The sequence below is a fragment of the Opisthorchis viverrini genome (assembly GCF_000715545.1).
Source record: "Opisthorchis viverrini unplaced genomic scaffold opera_v5_35, whole genome shotgun sequence".
In the NCBI taxonomy this organism is placed as follows: Eukaryota; Metazoa; Platyhelminthes; class Trematoda; order Opisthorchiida; family Opisthorchiidae; genus Opisthorchis; species Opisthorchis viverrini.
This window is the reverse complement of record NW_008751691.1, coordinates 1,754,826-1,772,909: the sequence shown is the minus strand read 5'-3', so window position 1 is coordinate 1,772,909 and position 18,084 is coordinate 1,754,826. Positions and strand designations below refer to the sequence as shown.

General features: G+C 45.2%; 2 protein-coding genes across 2 annotated transcripts in view; one reads left to right on the top strand and one right to left on the bottom strand.

Moving 5' to 3' along the window:
• T265_02753 (hypothetical protein) overlaps positions 1-18,084 on the bottom strand; it is a gene marked incomplete at both ends in the record, with an annotated part of 101,409 nt that overhangs the window by 67,980 nt on the left and 15,345 nt on the right. The window lies entirely within an intron of this gene.
• T265_02754 (hypothetical protein) overlaps positions 7,781-18,084 on the top strand; it is a gene marked incomplete at both ends in the record, with an annotated part of 11,739 nt that continues 1,435 nt past the window's right edge. Inside the window, 3 exons of the mRNA XM_009167069.1 lie at positions 7,781-7,838; positions 10,817-11,031; positions 14,228-14,357. Coding sequence (XP_009165333.1) covers positions 7,781-7,838; positions 10,817-11,031; positions 14,228-14,357 — 403 coding nt within the window. The remainder of the gene's footprint in view (positions 7,839-10,816; positions 11,032-14,227; positions 14,358-18,084) is intronic.

The following is an 18,084-nucleotide window of genomic DNA, read 5'->3' as shown; positions in this document are numbered from 1 at the left end:
GCCGAGAAGCACTGTACAGCTGTTTCATCCTTATTGGGAATCATCAGCAGTACGCACCTCAAGAAACTGCAGAGAGCCTGGAACCAGCGACCTTCTAACCAATGATCGGACACTACCGCTTGGCCATGAGTGGCCGACAGCAATGTGATTAGTTCTCACTTAGACACGATACAGCACCACTCATCTTTCACTAATGAAAACCATATCACATGGTCACGTATTGTCTGCCTCATCAAGTGATGACTCCTTAGAAGGAAGTTTCACACATCCAGTAAAATTATCCTTCCTTCGAGCTGCTTATTGATTCGTGATGATGTGAGATATGGTAATACTCAATAGAAATTTCTGCACATGTACAAAGTAGTCAAGAAAGCTACCCTACTTCTTCCACGACCCCATGACTCAATTAAAGTGGAATAAGGTGAAACGTTTCAACTACCTTCACATACTTGGGTAGCGAAGTACAACAGTCTTCATGGTTCTGAGCTTCTCTATGAGACTTTTACATTCTGAAAACTGATCAAGAAGCTGTTTTCAGGCCGGAAAAGAAAGATTCACTCCATTCTAGGAAGCTTTTTAACGGGGTTTATGTTATCATGCTGGATTCTCACAATCGGAATTCCGAGTATAGTTCAAGGAAAATGAATAAGGCGTCAGAGGAGAGTCCTTCTTTAGGTACCAACATGATTCCATCCGTCATCAGATACACAAAGTCCACCGTTAGTGTAGCCTTAAAAAGCTAAAATGCATGTTTTCGCTAGGATGCCTCGCGGATGGGGATGAGTGCGCTTTGACAAAACTGGGTACATTGTACGTTTCGAACAAGGACTGTAACAATCCAAGGCGCATTTGTGTGCCCAACCAGGTCGCTCAGTTGAATTCAGCCGCGTGTTGTCGATCCAACGAAATAATGGTTAGTTTGCGATTAAAAAAACGGATTGGATACGGTAGACAACGGAGTATTGACATTGGGACCAGCCATGGTTACAAGACCGACTCAGATAACCAGCTTCAGCTCTATCATTTTATCTGGACACAAAATGTGGAAACTATTCTAACTGACAGCGTAAGAGATGCATAGGTATTTTGGCGATCTTAATTGCTTTTGGCGCGCATTGCCCAACTGTCCGACTGACGTTGTTTGAATCGATTCAAAACGAACTGGTCAGGCGATAAACCGCCTCACGACAAATTACTTATGCGATGCTGGCTCACAACAAAGTGGTTTACGAAACGGAAATCGGTTTGCGTGTTTTCCGCTGAGCTATCGTCTTCCAGATAACTTGATCAACACGAAAAAAACGGAGTAGCTAAGTGCGACTGACAGGAAAACCATCACCTTCACCACAAGGTTTTGGAAGGAATTCAAAAGTCCCCACGGAACGGTATACGATGTGTAGCGAGGATAGCTGTTCCCGTTGTGCACCACTTTCGGTAGTTCACTGATAACGTTTCAGTAAATTTACCTGACCGATAGTATCAAGTTCACCTTCTCCAGTATGCTTCTGTGATTATCTCAAGCCATTCAACATCAAGCAATATAACTCGTCAATCATAGTACCTATCATGTGCATACCACACGTATCGAACAAGACATAACCGGCGCCAAAGTGGCCTGACAGTTGCTGTTGAGCTGACAGGTTTGGACGCAAAATCAGCCAACACAACTTCGTCAAAATCTCCTGCCTCTCTTTCGGAAACTCTTGGACTTGACCACCCGCCATTTGACACTTGCTGTATCAATAAACAATCAAATCAAACACGCATCAATCAACCAATCAAACACACTTGAGGCATGGCGTACAAACAATGAGTCACGTATCTGTTCCTACAGTCTATGCACAAATGACGAATACCCGTATGCTAATGTCTCAAGCCTATGTTCAGATTTTGGTCGATCACATAAGCAACTTTCGAAAGCTGACTGACAACCTAACCGAAACACTGGTGAAGTGAATCAAAGTCGGGCTTTGCTGGTCTCCATCCGTGTGTCCGCGTTTTGGTGTAGCTATGTTGAAGTGCGGTAACCCAGACATGAAAATAAACTGCGTAATATCCAGACGGATGTTGGCAAACATGTGAGTGGCACCGAGACCACTGGTTCAGGTAGTGCATGCACAGCACTGGTTAGAATATACATCCACTGGTGTGAACTTGTCTTTGAAGCGAACCTCGCACCGCATCCCCTACCGGAAGGATAGTCGCAAAAAGTACGAGTGTAATGGTATATACTACTGATGGAGAATATGAGTAGTCTATGGTCTGGTGTCCAAGCTCCGTCCCCGCATCTTCTGGAAGGTGAAGTTTGTTATGGAGATTTTGGGACCGCTTCGCAGTTTTCGTTTACATTTGTGTAACAGTCGGCGAATGTTTAGAAAAGTTCAAGAGGATGCGCGAGAATATTCAGTTTTTAGAAACTGTGTTTACTATCATACCTAATGGCCGTAACTGCTGAATTCGTGTTTGCTAGTAACAACTTGGCAGCAAAAGGCTCTCCACCGTTCATCAGTACTGTAAAATCAGGTTTTAAGCCTGCTAGTCATGTGATAGTCATCAGTGCTGCTTACGTAAAATCAGGTTTTAAGCCTGCTAGTCATCAGTGCTGCTTATATGTCCTAGTTCCAGGAATATCGATTTTGGGGACCTCGGCAAAGTGGACGGCATTGTGACGGGTGAAGTACGCGTAATAGACGGTGTAACCCATACAGCCTCATTAGCTTGTTCGTTCCAAGAGGACGAACTAAATGTATCAAATCCATCGGCACGGATAGACTGACGCTATGCCGGAGGGCAAGTGTCAGTAAAAATGACTGTCCTGACCTTTTCTGTTCAAAGAATCACCTTGTTTAGATCAGTTTACCATAAAATTGTATGGACATTTGCTGAGACGATTGGTCGCTGTACGGGTATGAGCTTCCTCGTAGCGCTTTGCAGCCTGCAGGTGTTCGGCAAATACCGGACTGCGCGGGAGATAGCTCAGTGGTTATAAGCGGAGAACTTAGTGACAGAAGGGACCCTGATTCGAACCCTACATCAGCATTTCAACCGCTCATGTCTGGGGTTGAGCAGTATCTCAGCCCCAGTGTTTCCGTCTGGTGGCACGACAGGTGGGTACTGGAAGATGAACGAGTGTTATTATTACTATTAATTTAGGGTATTCAAAACATTTCACACCCCTGAGGGCTAATATCGTCCACGCATGAGCTAAAATCCCGGGAGCTCTGCCAGTACCGAGTTGCTAAAGGCAGCAAAGAGAAGTTCCAAGCAGCATACCATTAAGCCTATTTATCACTGCGTTGAAATTCTGTTGATGACAAAAGGCTGGCAGCAACGAAACCTTGGCAAAGACTTTGTGATAGAAATCTAGTCGCTTGGCTGTTCGAGGGAAGCACGAGAGCTGAAACACTGTTAGTTTGGTCAAGCTTACATGGGAACAGTAGGAATGTTAGGGTTGGGTTCGAACTACGGATCATCCGATCAGTAAGTGAGCTATCTCAAGCTCAGATTTTCTAAAATTAGAGAGATTATGGCGAGCTGTATGCAGAGGAGTGAGTGAACAGTTTTGCTGTTCATTCGGTCGACTGGACTGAAGTAACACCTTTTGTGTAAGGCATGTATACAGTAGCCCTCCAGAAGAAGTCTCTTCAAGCCAATCCTTCGGAGAGTCTGCAAGGTTATCGCTATCGGGGAATGCCACTTGAACGGTACAAGAGCAGCTGGCCTCCATATAAAAACTGCAATGAAACCTCTTTTTTACGTTTCAACTTTTGCAACAGTCATCCTCCAGCGAAAGCAGATATTGTGGTTCGGAACAGGCAACAAAACTCGTATTTCGGACATCACTGCTTTGTCTCGACTATTCGCAATAAAAATTTTATGTGTGGCTGAAAATTTCCACACTGAAGCAAACGACTCCCGTGGTAATCAACGTAATAAAATCTTTTGAAAAATGAATTACGTCAGGCATGCGCAAGTTCAGTTTCGAACGTTTCTCTTCACGATTTCTAGTGAAATATTCTTAGTTGGCACAACTTGAGCACCGTCGAATGGTGAATCAACTCAATTCAACTCGGTCACCGAAATGCCTCATCAAATTTCCACCGGAAAGCACCGTACAAAGCCCGAGGACAACACAAAGATAGAACTCAGGTAGGACATTAGCGATCGAGCTGATATGAAAATCGTTCAGCGGCAGCACTGTTTTGGTGCCTAACTGCCACCCGCAGGTTGCACGAGGGCTGGGATACTGTCAGGTTGCCCAAGCCCAGACAGAGGGAGTCGAGAGGCAGAGGACGGGCTCGAACCACGGACCTTTCGATCAGTAAATTCGCGATCTAACCACTTGGGCCATCTCACCCGTAAGTTCAGTGGTTAAGGCGCCAACTTAATGACCGCAGAGTATGAGGTTCGAACTCAACCTCAGCATCTTGATTGCTCCTGTCTAGACTTCGGCAAACTGGTAGTAGTATCTCAGCTTTTGTGTTTCCTTCGGGTGGCGTAGCGGCTAAGCATCGAAAGGCTCAACGGTTATCATTATTTACTAATTAATTAACAATCAAGATAGCGCTCTGAAACGAAACACAAGTAGCCAATGCAAAGTGGGCGGAACACACAAAAATAAGTCGTTTCTAGTCCAGTGGTCTTTTCAGTCAGTTTACACCCGACCTCAAGACGAAGGGTCTTCAACGTCTTGGAAACTTATAGAAGCCGAAGTTCGGCGGACAGGTCACACCCCGGTTGACCAAGTTATCCGAAATCCTTCAGCCGCAACACCCTTTCGGTGCCTAGCTGCCATGCCACCAGAACGAAGCACGAGGGCCGGGATACTACCAGGTTGCCCGAGCCTAGACAAGGGAAGTCGAAAGGCAGAGGTCGGGTTCAAACCTCGGACCTTCCAGTCAGTGGATTCGCGATCTAACCATTGATTCATCCCTCCCCTGGATTCACATTACGAATAAAATGTTTGAAAACATGATCACGTGATGAACTGTACAGGCAGTGCTCACACCCAGTCTTAGTTCCCAGGGTTACGCCAAGTAGAAGCCGTTAGGAGAGTTTCATGTTCGTATCAGCTTTTTTTCGGCATAGGCTCAGAGGGAGGTCAGGACACCGTGTATCTTACCCAGGCCAACTGAGTTGTTACTATGATCGAATGCTGATGGGAGCGTTTCTGACGGCTCCCCAATAGTTTAGCTTCCTAATTCGCTGCTGTTTAAGTGCATCCTGGAGTTGGATTCCACGATTGTTGGCGTCTTATCTTCCACTGTAAAAATGGCCGACCCCAGTGCGGTATGGTGATCGAGATGCAGGCCTCGCAAACACATCGAAAGCGTCGAGCCTAACACTATTATGAAGTCCATAAAGTGGGCATCCGTTAATAAGCTTATGGGGAGAACACCCTTTTCGAAATTGTTTGGTTTCAATAAGCCGACCAGAAGTAGGCCAGCTTCATCTCTCAACGGAAACAAAAGCACGAGACCAACCCATCTAAAAATACATTACGAATTATCGATCTAACTAACGGGGACGATGCACTGGCCAGCTGGTATGCTGTCTTTTTCCAAACCCAGGACGATTTGCACTTTTTAAGTGCAAAGTGCATTCCAAACGGATGTGCGTTTATTTTGGTTGGAATATTTGACGTTTTAACTCGGGACAACAACCACATCGTTATTAGTATAGTAAACCTTCCGAATAGTTATAGTATCAAGATTATGTCCCCTGATAATACACTGATTCCATATTTATGACCGTTCTGATGCTACTGAGCTACACTCACTGAGAAAAGGGTGAAAACGAAGTTTTCTAGGGAAAACACCTTTGTGAGCTGATCTAGTCGACTAACCTGGTTATCTTCCAAGGAGCAGCGTTGACACACAAATCTGAAACTCTACGAGTACGCTTCGGTGTTGGATGGCCATAAAATGGAATGCATAAACGTAGGCTACTATGAACATTCTGAGACCACAGAAGATACGTGTGTGAAGTAAGGGTATTGAACGGATGATCACGTGCAATCAAAGCAATGTATCGATTTTTAGCCAGCCTACAGGCATAAAGTTCGTGTGTTGTTCACTAAAACAAGCAGCAAGAATGCGCGATTTAGTTAACCAAATAGATAGGCAGATGGTGTAATACATGCCTCCTCAGTATGTGGGAGGAAGTTCATCGGAAACCTATACGAAGCGGTTATGCAAGATGCTTGTTACCAATGCATGACTCACAAACGCACATGAGACCGCACAAACCGTTTCAGTGCTTCACACGAAGACGCTCGTGAACAGTTTACTAACTTTACAAGCCTGTTAACAGCTCAAGACAATGGTGTGAAAGCTTGAAGAGTGTTGAAAACAGTGAGCTGTGTGTGTCATCACTGGTGCACATGATGGTGATTCCTGATTAATTGCACATCAAAATATCCAGCTTAGAGCCCCCCCCCCTATCCAGCGAGATGAGGTTGCGGTAATGAATGTAAGTGGCTGCATCACTGAGGTCTACCGCCATACTGTCAGACCAGGTAATGTGTGCTTGTTTTGATGTGCAACCACAGATATGCTTGAGCGGACGGTTTTAACCAAGTGGGGCGAGACGGCTCAGTGGTTAGAGCGCGAATTCACCGACCGGAAGGTCCGCGGTTCGAACCCAATCTCTGCCTCTCGACTTCCCCTGTCTAGGCTTGGGCAACCCTCGTGCTTGCTTCGGGTGTCCTGGCAGTTAGGCAACGAAAGGGTGCTACAGCTGTCACCTTTTCCATTTGACTACATAAACTAATGCGGTGTAGGAGAAACTGTCGGATTCAATTCTTTGGTACTTCAAACAACGTTATGACCTAAGGCTGACACTTAACCGCTGAACTGTCCTGAGGAGCCATCATTCACTTTATCCAATCACAAAATGAGCGAACAACTTCACGTACACACTGAGGAACTGTTCAGTCCGAGAGACTAACGGCCAGTTTGCGCCAATAAGTTTGTCCAATAAGGCAGACCAAAACCAGTGCCACAAGTATAAGACCGCCAATGAAATCGATATATGGAATCGTTTTATGGTTTGAAATGTGGCGGTAGACGGTAAGGGCATGGCCGGGCAGGACTGAGTGAACGAGTGAGTATCGATCGACGTCGTAATAAAGTCCTAAGGCAGATGGAGAACATTTGGTCAGGTAACTCGAATTACATAAACTAAGCTCAAATGTTGTGGTAGTCGAGGTTCCCACATATCCAAGCGCTTTTCTCAGAGAACCGCTTTTTGTCCGCAATGCCCGATGATGTGAATGTTTATAGAGGGATTAATCTTTTACCATGTGCAATCAGGTGGACCAATCGGAAACGGTTCATTCGATTGGGGCAATAGACTGAAGCGTGTCTGGTCACAGGAGCGATATCTGGACGCGACTAACTAGTGGCAGCTCAAATCCCCGTCCAAACATCCAGTGCGCCGTGAAAATTTGCGCGAATAGCGCAGTTTAGTCAACACTTTTTGTGTCCGCTCCGACGGATTAGGCCACTTGTATCCCACTTCATTTTACCCGGGTAGTAATGGTATAACTACTGAACAATTTGATATTTTCATTACACGAAATTCGGTAAAGTAATCAGTCGGATTTGAACTCAAGTTTTAACCTTATATACTACACAGTTTGAGCGTGCATAGAACCCAGTGTCCACTTCGAGAATGATCAGAAAGTATCCTGCTCGTCAAGGCAAGATTAACCTCGATCAATGAGGCAGTTCGAGGTAGAACATAAGGTTGTCGGAAACTCGGGAATTGCACCTACCTGATGAGCCCCAAGAAGGGTAAAACCGGTCGTGGGCTGTCGAAGAATTTTCAGCAACCTTGTGAGTAGTGCATTACATATATACATGTATGTGAGGCGGCCTGGTGCCGCACATTCGGTTGCCTGGACACATCACACACGAGAGAGGGTTCCAGGTGAGTCTCTCGAAAAACCAAATTTGTTTGCAAATGCGTGTGTTTCGCCAGTTCCAGGAAGCTTCACGTCTGCGGATCAGCCAACGACAAGTCACGCATCACTGATGAACATCAACTGCAATAAATTACACCCGTCGCGAAACCCAAAGTAGCCCCCAATCGCAAAATATATCCTCTCCAGGGGTTTTACGAAAACACTGTCAAATACCCAACGACAGCAAATGAATTCAACCCAAGTTTACTTGGTGCGACATGGCGCATGAGGAATGATTTTGTACTTTACAATCAGAAATGTCGCTCCCCTGAAGGCTTGAACGCTTGGTATACAGATAACGTCATATCTGCATCTAACCACACTACTCCTGAAAATGGAATAGCTTCGAAAAGTATCCAAAACGTTTTTTTCACTTTGTGAACTTATTTTGCCCATTCATTACATGATTGTGTTCAATACCGTTCGTCCCAGTTATGTGTATCACTAGACAGATAAATGAACTGCAGTCGTCACAAAATGCCCAGGGGTGCTTGCTTCCTTGCTTCACCGCAAATGTAACGGGTTTGAAATCAATATATCATTAGAGCCACAGAACAAATGTCCCACCATATTCGCGTCAAGCTTTTTTCTATCCGTTCACAAGCGAAATAGTTTCCGAGCCAAAAATAACAAAGAAGTTGGTGGGATCAACTGCAAGTGGAATGACAAATTCATTGGTTTTCCGATCGTTACCCCCCCCCCTAGATTTGGTTATTCCAACGGCTTCGGAAAAAACGAACGGTTGATAAACAGCTCGTTTTTCCCCCCATTTATCTGGGGTTCAAACGGCACACTTTGGAGAGACTAGCGAACACTTCATCCAATGGAATCAAGCTGGGATAGATGCCTGCTGTCTAATGTTGACTACTACTCACCCTATTTGTTTACGCTCGAACCGCGCTCACTGCCAATGTTCAAGTGCAAACAACCAGTCAAGACTTCACTCCATAATGATCTGATCTACTATAAACAACCCGGGTTGTGCTTCCAACGACACCAGTAAGGCGTCAACTTTCAAACTTTCGACAGATCGATAAAAACTATTTCGTAGTTTGCTTGTGCTCTCTTCAGAACCAATCCAAGCTCAAAGAATAAACACTATAGAGAGGGTAGACGAACAGATCCCTGTCTCACCTCAAAGAGGCTAAAAGGTTGGGACTACTGACAGTGTGCCGCAAACTGAAACTATGTTTACTGTGTTTAGGTTCTCCTACTCAGCTTTGGGCGATGCATTTTTATCCACAGACGTAAACTTACGGTTGCTTCGGTCAGCATATCGGGGACTTGCAGTGGTTGCTTCGCGATTGCCGAATTTTGAATTTTAAATCAAACAACTTGCCAGTCAAATGAAGGATGGACCGTTTTCCGCTCCCCAAAACCCTCCACACATATAATGGTAGACTGGTTTGAGGATGGTATTGCTTCATCTCATCAATACGATCGTTTCGCTCTGTCTCAAGGTATGATTGCACCCTGGCTGGCTTAAACAAATTAGGAATGCCCTTACAAAGCAGCCTTGAAAATATTTAAAACTATGGTATGTAGCCAGGGTCTCGCGTAGCAAGCAGGCCTGTCTCCGCTCATATAAATTTCAAGGTCAAACAGACCTCAAAGGCAACACACACATTCAAAACAGATTTTGTAGTTCCGTTTAGCTGATGAGCGGTTGCGAAAAGCGGGACCACAGTAGTCTGGGAGAAATTGGAGCAGTTCGTAGCATGAACAGTACGCATCCGGTCGACATCTTGACACTTGTTGTCTAACCATGAGGTCTTAACCTGAAATGGCTCACGCAGAACGTCAGAAAACGGACTAAGACGTGATAAAAACAAAGTTGACTGCTTAGAGAAGCGAGCTTTTTGCCCCACAAGGAACATGACCTCTCGAGCGGATTTTGACAACAAGCCCATATGGACCAGGCATCCTTGACGAATATGAGTAGCTCGAGTGTACTTACTGGATGTTGGTCTGTTCACCGAGCTTGGCAAGTGGATTGGAAAAGTTATGTTCCCAATCGAAGAGACATCATCGGTGCGGGACCATTCAAGAATGACTCTAACTACTGAGTACCCAGTAGAACCCAACCGATCATTTTCTATGAATTCAATCGGAGGGTAACAAGGAATAAACCTATAGAGGAAAATGTGTGTAGCTCAGGTAGCGCAGATGGACACGTCTGGCTAATCAACCAAGTGTGGACGCTAAAAATGAATTGGAAAACCACAAGACAACAACACCATGTCCCCTTTGCCAGAAATTGAAAACTTATCAGCATAAAGACCATGCTAAGTGTGTGTTGGACAAGTGCCAATTGGCATAGGCGATAGGTGGTGCACTGAATAAGAAAATGGCTCCTTCTCTGATGTAACCAAACAAAGCGCCGTCTCGTAAAACGTGCGTGTCAAAAAACCAGTCAGTATGCACTCACAAAACGAATCCGTGTGAATGATGATGATGGCATAGATAGAACTCAAAGTTGTTCCAGGACAGACACGAGCAACATTCGGCAGATATTGCATCAAAATAAACATAAAACAAAATCGGTATACCACCGGGAGATTGACCAAACAATTCAGATAGGTAGGGTTATGTGCCCTGCAAAGACTGGCCTCTTAACCTATCGACACTGAGACCGAATCCTTTTTGGTAAAACTCGATAGGCTTGCGGCTACAACGGAAGAAATACGGTAGATATCCTCGTATCGGATCAGGTGATAGCAGTTAGATAACCGTTTTTTTTCTTTCGAAAACGATTCTCCAAGCAAGTGCAAGATGTTGATGAGGAACGCCAGCTCACCGGTCGACAATGACCTCGTATGTCTGTATCCTCGATCCTTCCCCTTTATTGAGCGTACCTATTCGGATTAGCCCACACCAAAGGATTGAACACTGTCAGATGGCCGGGCTTCGAATCCTGGCAAGGAAGACGAGATGAGCGAGATGGACCAAGTGGTTGGAGCGCGAATTCACTGACCGGAAGGTTCGCGGTTCGAACCCGACCTCTGCCTCTCGACTTCTACTGTCTAGGCTTGGGCGACCTGGCACTATCCCATACCTCGTGCCTCGTTCGTGTGGCAGCTAGGCACCAAAAGAGTGCTAGAGCTAAAGGATTTATTCATTTGTTTTTGCGGAAGACGACGATATACAGTGCTGATGATTGCTTATATGAGTGGAACTCAAGTCCAGTGCTTTCTCCCCTTGGTGAGGACAAACCAGAATGATCGCACCAAAGAGAAATCTTCAGAGTACGTTCATAAACGTTCAAACACATACAGGTTGACAATAAACGAATGTCACATTTGGTGGCGTATCGTATAGTTTGGTTTAAAAACTGAGTCCAATACTCAAAAACGTGTGATTCCCACGGGAAACAAAGTTTTTTTCTACAATATGTGCCCTGTGAACCAGCAGGAGAAAAATGAGAGGAACCAGGCAAACGACTGACCAAGTAGATAAGCGCCACATAACACGGAAATGATTGGGAAACCGCGCATAAAAAACAAACAAGCTTTCCAAAAGGGTGAAAAATTGCGTGCTCCACTCGAGCTCCCTCTTCAAAATCGATTAGCCGATTCCCGGTTGAAGCGAATGAATCTTCTGGAAGCGAACACACCTCTCCCAAATATACAAAGCACACCTTCTTTAAGTGAACAGCTCCAAGCAACTATCACATTCTAACCCAATCATTATCGGAGCGATTGGATCAATACGGTACGCGATCAGTAGATGTCAGTTCAGATAGTTTAGATGTGGCGTTCTTTCCGTGAATAGCTGTCATTCAAAAGGGATGAATTATATGGATTTAAACACTGCCAGTTCTCCCAAACTTGGGCAGAAGTAATCGAAACGTAGGAGCTGGATTTTATCCCAGAAGCCTCTCGGTTGAGTGCTGTAAGCGTAGGATACTTGGAACTCATTTACCATAGTTGGCTATGATCGCCCGAACAGTGCTGCTGTTGTGGCAGTTGGATCGCTTTGTGCGTGAACAGAAAGCAGACAACTGTGGAGTCAAACACCCGCGCATACATTCGCAAACTGAACTGGTACATAAGGCCCCAAGAAAGGCAAAATCGGTTTTCAGCAACCTTATGAGTAGTGTATTAAGTCTATGAAGTAATACCAGTTACCATGCGTCTCTACTTGATTGGGACTCATCACGTGACGTAGTAGGATCGGTAATCATAGAAAAGTCAAGCAGTCACCAGACACACCTGCACCTGGGTGTAGCGAATGCGAATAAAAGCGATTCCTTAGTTCATCTAGCGAGGCAACTTTGTTGGGGGTGGTCCAATTCCCCTGAAGGGTTTCCCGCATGTGCCGCGGCGAAAAATCACTTCAACTTTGCCCGTAAAAATAATGTTGCTCGGAAACGCTGACCAATCCAGAAGTACAAAACTTTAAACAGAAGAAGATTTGATCAGAAGCCGAAAACTCCGGTTCAGAATCGTTCGTACCTTGAACGTGTAGCTTCAGTGCCTCCTTAAGGGTCAAACTGATCACTTAGCAAATGGTTGAGGAAACAGACAAAAGACAAACACCGGTGACAAGTTCTCTCTCTCTCTCTCTCGAACTCTTTCGGAAGAATAGAAAAGATCGATAATAATCCAAACACCATCTCTCGGTGCAGACAGTCTGTCCGAGAAGGGGAGACTGCTGATATTATGTGCAATACTCACATACTATTCCAAAACTGTCTGATGGGTTGACAGCAACGTCACGCTCACGACAGATCACTGATAGGGTAGGTGATCACCGTGAAAAAAAAACAGTTGGCGCTGAACAACTAAACGGAGCAAAACTCTGAATAGTACTTTTGCTGTTTGCGAACCAATCCAAAATTAGTGCAGGCGGAGCATCATACAAGACTTACTGAAAAACGCAATCAGGCTAATTGGGTGATGAAAGTTCTACAACTCGTGATAAAGGACCCCCAGTGTCTTTTGAGGTCATCACATAAAAATCATGGATCACCCAATCGAGGGACTATTATTCGTGTCTATTAGCCCCTTAAAAAGGATGGATTTATCGTCAAATTCTACTCTACTCACTGTAGTTAAATGAACCAAGTGACGAACAGTGGAAATTGGACACAGAGGTGATCAGGACAAACCTGGTTTCTGAGCAGTAGTGTGGAAACTCATCGTAACATAGCGCGTACGTAGTGGTAAAATTAAGTCTTAATTTACGCTCAACATTCTCAGCAATTCAGCAGACTTCTCAAAGACAGAGCTTTCTAAAAAAGAGGCCACTTAAATGAAGGATCTCCGGTTAATCACGACCTAGTGTGGGTGATACGTCTACCCTTATCCCAATATAGTCTCTTTTTTGAGAAGAAATCGTTGCACTCATGACTAATTTCATCCCAACTTTTTTCTCCACGGCCACTTGTTGATCACTCAACCGGAACTGATACGGTGGAAGAGCAGTGTCAACTTTTGTTCACTTTCATTGTGTTCTCATTTGACTACGTCGACCCATCTGGTTGTACAAATGAGGATAAAAAATTTCTTGGATATCGGTCACCCACACCGCTCCTCTCCATGCTTCGTATAACAGAGGGAAATGCCATATAAAGGTAGATTTTTGTGTCGGGATCAGCGTATAACCATGCCTACCATGGTCTGCGCCATCAACTCACGCCGCCGTTAAAGTAATCCAGCCTCTCCAAGAAATAAGAACCACCACGAGAGAGGGGGACGTTTTGCCTCATCTGGAGAGTGGTTACGTTTCGGAGAGGTCTGTGCTGAGCACGCTTGAATATCATGTGAAGATGTCATCGAAAAAACGGCACTGAGTAAGTCAGATAGTTAGCTAGCTACAACACTTGTCCGGTTGCATAAGCAGATCAATATTCCAGCAACCGCCGGGCATAGCATACTACTCAAATCTACTTACAAGCACAGTGGTTAGAACAACATTTGTGGTGATCGCAAAGAAATTTTTGGTCGGATTGAGAAGTCACTACCAATATCATACTCAACGGCACAGCAGCTTTGAGTTGCATACATCGGAAGTGCTAAAAATGGTGAGAAGGTCAGTTTGTAGAAACAGAATCAAAAACTAAGCTTGGTTTCATACGACTCATAGGAGTGAGTAACATCTGATCTCGAACCCCAGTTGGCCGGCCGGTGTTGAGAAACTAAGCTTAGCAATTATCAGACACCTCGAAGATTATCATGCACCAGAGGAATTAGATGGATAGTGAAGACCATCTGAATTGAAAATGAACGAAAGATTTGTCCCACGTAACTGTGCTCATAGCGGACCGGGAGATCCGTGGTTCGAACCCAACATCAGCAACTTGACTTTTCCTGTCCAGACCTGGGCAACCTGGCAGTACCACAGTCCTCGTTCTTCCTTCCGTCAGCTTGGCAGCTAGACACCAGAAAGAGTGCTACAGCTAAAAGATTATGGCGGCTATTTGAACCGTTCATGGCCAGTATTGACCACTTTGATAACAGGGAACCGGTGGCGTACGCACAACAGAGTTATTTCGCACGCCTGTTTTTGAGATTCGCTCGACGGATTAACTGCGGTGGTCGTGTGGTCAGACGTATCGCTCACTGTCACCTGCATTTCAGTCAACACGCAGCTATTGCAGAGTGTTTGCACATGTATCAACTGCGCTCAGTCCTCTGCACAATTGACACTTCCAAGACCTGTTGACATAGCAACCAAAGGCATGTGATGTCGGCAGCACACCTCATTTCATGATTCCACGCTAACCGAAGGCGGTAGGTAAAAGTGGGTTATTTGTGCGTGTCAAATCGTCTGCAAACAGACTGCGCATGTAAAGTAACCAACCTTGAGCCAGCAAGGACGGCCGTGATAAACAACGGTGGCGCTGCCATGCGATAACCATCTGGCCAACGAAAGGGAGTGATAAATGGGCGAGCGGGCATGACAATGCTCGTGTGGATGAGTCACACATCCGAGGGATTTATCGCGTCATGTATTGCAGGATTAAAAGACAGTCGCATAGAGAGAGGGGGTGAACACGAAGGTTAGTCTCCCGAACCCCCCCCCCCCGCTCGAACCCAACCGAAAGGCAGTCAGTCCACCGTGCCGGAAAACCAAGCTGAACTGAGTTGAGATATCATCGATGTTCAGCGAACCTGCTTTGATTTCTCGGGAAGCTTGCGAACGGTCTGGTTCAGTTTTGCAAGAAAACATTTCGGAGTAAAGGGGAAGGGGAGTTGGGTTATATTCCAAACGAGAAAGCAATTTTTGTCATATCAGCTTATCGGTGCGTGTTTCAGACAGTGATGCATTTTTAGATATTCCGTATGAGTGCGCTCACACTAGGAGTATGGCAACCTCGACATTCAGTAGATAGGGCACCAAAACTGGTTGTCAGATAGTTGCCGCGGGAACAAAGCCTTCGCTGGCCAAGCTTAATAAAGAAATGAATGAGTGCTCTAGTTCTTGGCTTATCAGATATTTGCTACAAGTCTCGTTTCGAAAATTAAAAAAATCAGCCTCAAAACCCCAAACAGCAAAGTTTTTTTTCTTCAGAAGTAAGGTAGCATGGATAGCCGCTGGCTTGTTCGATAAGATGAATCATGCAATGAAATTGGCCAGCTCAGTGGATTGACCAATGACCAACTAGGATATCCGACTTGAAATACACACTGTGGGGTGCGTGACTGAGTCAGTCCATCAGCGTCAGACACAAATCAGGTGGAACCCAGATGACATTTCTCAAACGTGCACCCAAAAAGAGGCTAGTGTTGAGTTTAGCCATGTCGGTTCAGGGTCCAACAACCGGTGCCGTTACAAGCAAGTCTATTGTGGAGACGTTCTTATCCCACTGAGCGCTGGACTGCACGACCTATCGGTGTTTGTATGTGAACAGAATTAAAAACAAAACTCATCTTGGTATGCACCAGTTTCCCGGAGGAATATCTTGTGATAGGCCGCTAGACGTCACGTACGCCGTCGCTCCCATATACGAATAATGGTGAATAACAATAGTCCAGATGTAGCACTTTTCGGTGCCACACGAGGGAAGCACGAGGGCCGAGACACTGTCAGCTTTCTCAAGCCCAGAGCAGTCGGAATGCCTGGATTGGATTCGAACCACGGACCTTGCGGTCAGTGAGTCCGCTTCCTAACTATTGGGCTATCCTGACCTTGGGTATATGTGGTCAAAAGTACATGCCCTCACACCAGGCTTAACACACGTCAGACACTGTTTAGTTTCACAAAAAGATTTGGCCCTGCACCTGCTTTCATTCGGTCCTAAGTCAACAAACACATTCTCCCACATGGCACACATTCACCAGCAGCAAAGCCACAATCTACGTAGGACGTGCAGGTCAGACAAACAAATCACTCGCACAGACACGTGCGGCTCACAATGGTCCCATTGGCACAAGCAGTAGACTTAGTTACCATGGTAACTATACCGCAGTGTAACCGAGGTTTACGCTCATCGAATTACACATGCACGCAAAAAAAGAGGAAACGATAGATGAAGGGGCCATGAGGTATGAAACACGGACAGATGGAATGCAGTGCACAAAGTGGAAGCAAAAGTATCTTGGATTGTTACTGGGTTGAAGTGTCACAAAATAAGAAGGGACCGGATGGAGTCTCGCTGTGAGATGTGTTCAAAAACTCTATTCGAGAAAGGATAGGGAACAAGCCGCGATCTCAGTTACGGTTAACTTGCTGAAAGCAAGATCAGGTATCAGAATAACGAATCACAGCCCAAAAAGAAATCAATATGGGCGGGAATGGTCTCTCTGGGTCGTGGGTCCTGCCCACTGGGTCGTAGCTGACAGAGAACACTGGAGCTCTACCCAAAGGAAGGATGGGGGTTCCCAAGCCTATACAGGAGCAGTCAGGACGCTGGGATTGGGTTCGAACAACGGACCTGCCGTCAATAAATTAGCGCCCTAATCGGTAAACTATCACTAGAGTGTTATCCATAGAAGACTGGCCTCTCTTGATGTAATGCTATCCTGTTTCTAAAAGTGTAAAGCACCACTTCATTTATGGAGCGTCGACCTTCAACCGAAAGAACAAATTTCAGGCACATTTTCGAGTTTCCGTTCCCTGCATCCCAACTGCAAGTCCTCACGGAGATGGTAAGAAATGTACTTCCCAAACTGTTTTGCTCGGCAGTTGCTTTTTCGAGTTAAATTAACATAATTGTTCGGTGAATCACCGCAACAGTAATCCAATTACCCAACTAAGATGAAATCCGAAATTGACAGCAGCTGGCTTAAATCCACACCAATGCATCTTGGGTAAACAATTGTTGATGTTACTCGTAGAGTTGTGTTGGTGGCTGGTTGGTTGCTGCTGCTACAAGGTGCAAGCTGGTAAACACCAAGTGGGAAGAATTCATTAGCTTTGCTCAAGTGACCTTGCTTTGTGAAAGGACTGCGCCCGGAACGAATCGGGAGAGCTAGAGACAATGCGATGAACCACGGAGAATAGTAAACCAGATGATCGATTAGCAGCAGACTGTAGAACAAAGGGAAGCCTGGGAACGCGTAGACAATCCGGCAAACCGGGCGAGGGACGGTGTTAGAGAGTGATTCTCAAAAAACCAAACTGACTTGTGAATGAGTGTATTTCTCGAAAACAGTCCGATTTGGGTTCAAGTAGAACATGAGGTTGACGGAATGTCGGGGACTCTGCCTACTTGACGGGCTCCAAGAAGGGTGAAACCGGTCGTGGGCTGTCGAGGAGTTTTCAGCAACCTTGTGAGTAGTTTCCCTTATGATCCTCAAAAGGCTTATTTAATATTCTTTTGTTGGCCTTGTGAACGAGAATTCGATACGGATCGTTGAAGGTTCACAAGACAAAGACTGACTTCTATCGTACATGGCATTACCTATAAGGTTGACACATGACCATGCTAACTACCTGCATGTGAAATTAAAAACCTGGAAAAATGCTATAGCTGCCAGAAAGGACGAGGTCATCTCAGGACAATAGGAAAGAAATCAACATAGCAATACAGAGGGAATAACTCAAACAGATAGACTATTCATCATCATCATCATCAAAGACAGCAACATCAGTGACGCCACTGATGCGTAACTGCCGTGCAACCATAAAGTTCGTTTAGTCATGTATATATATATATATATATATATATATCT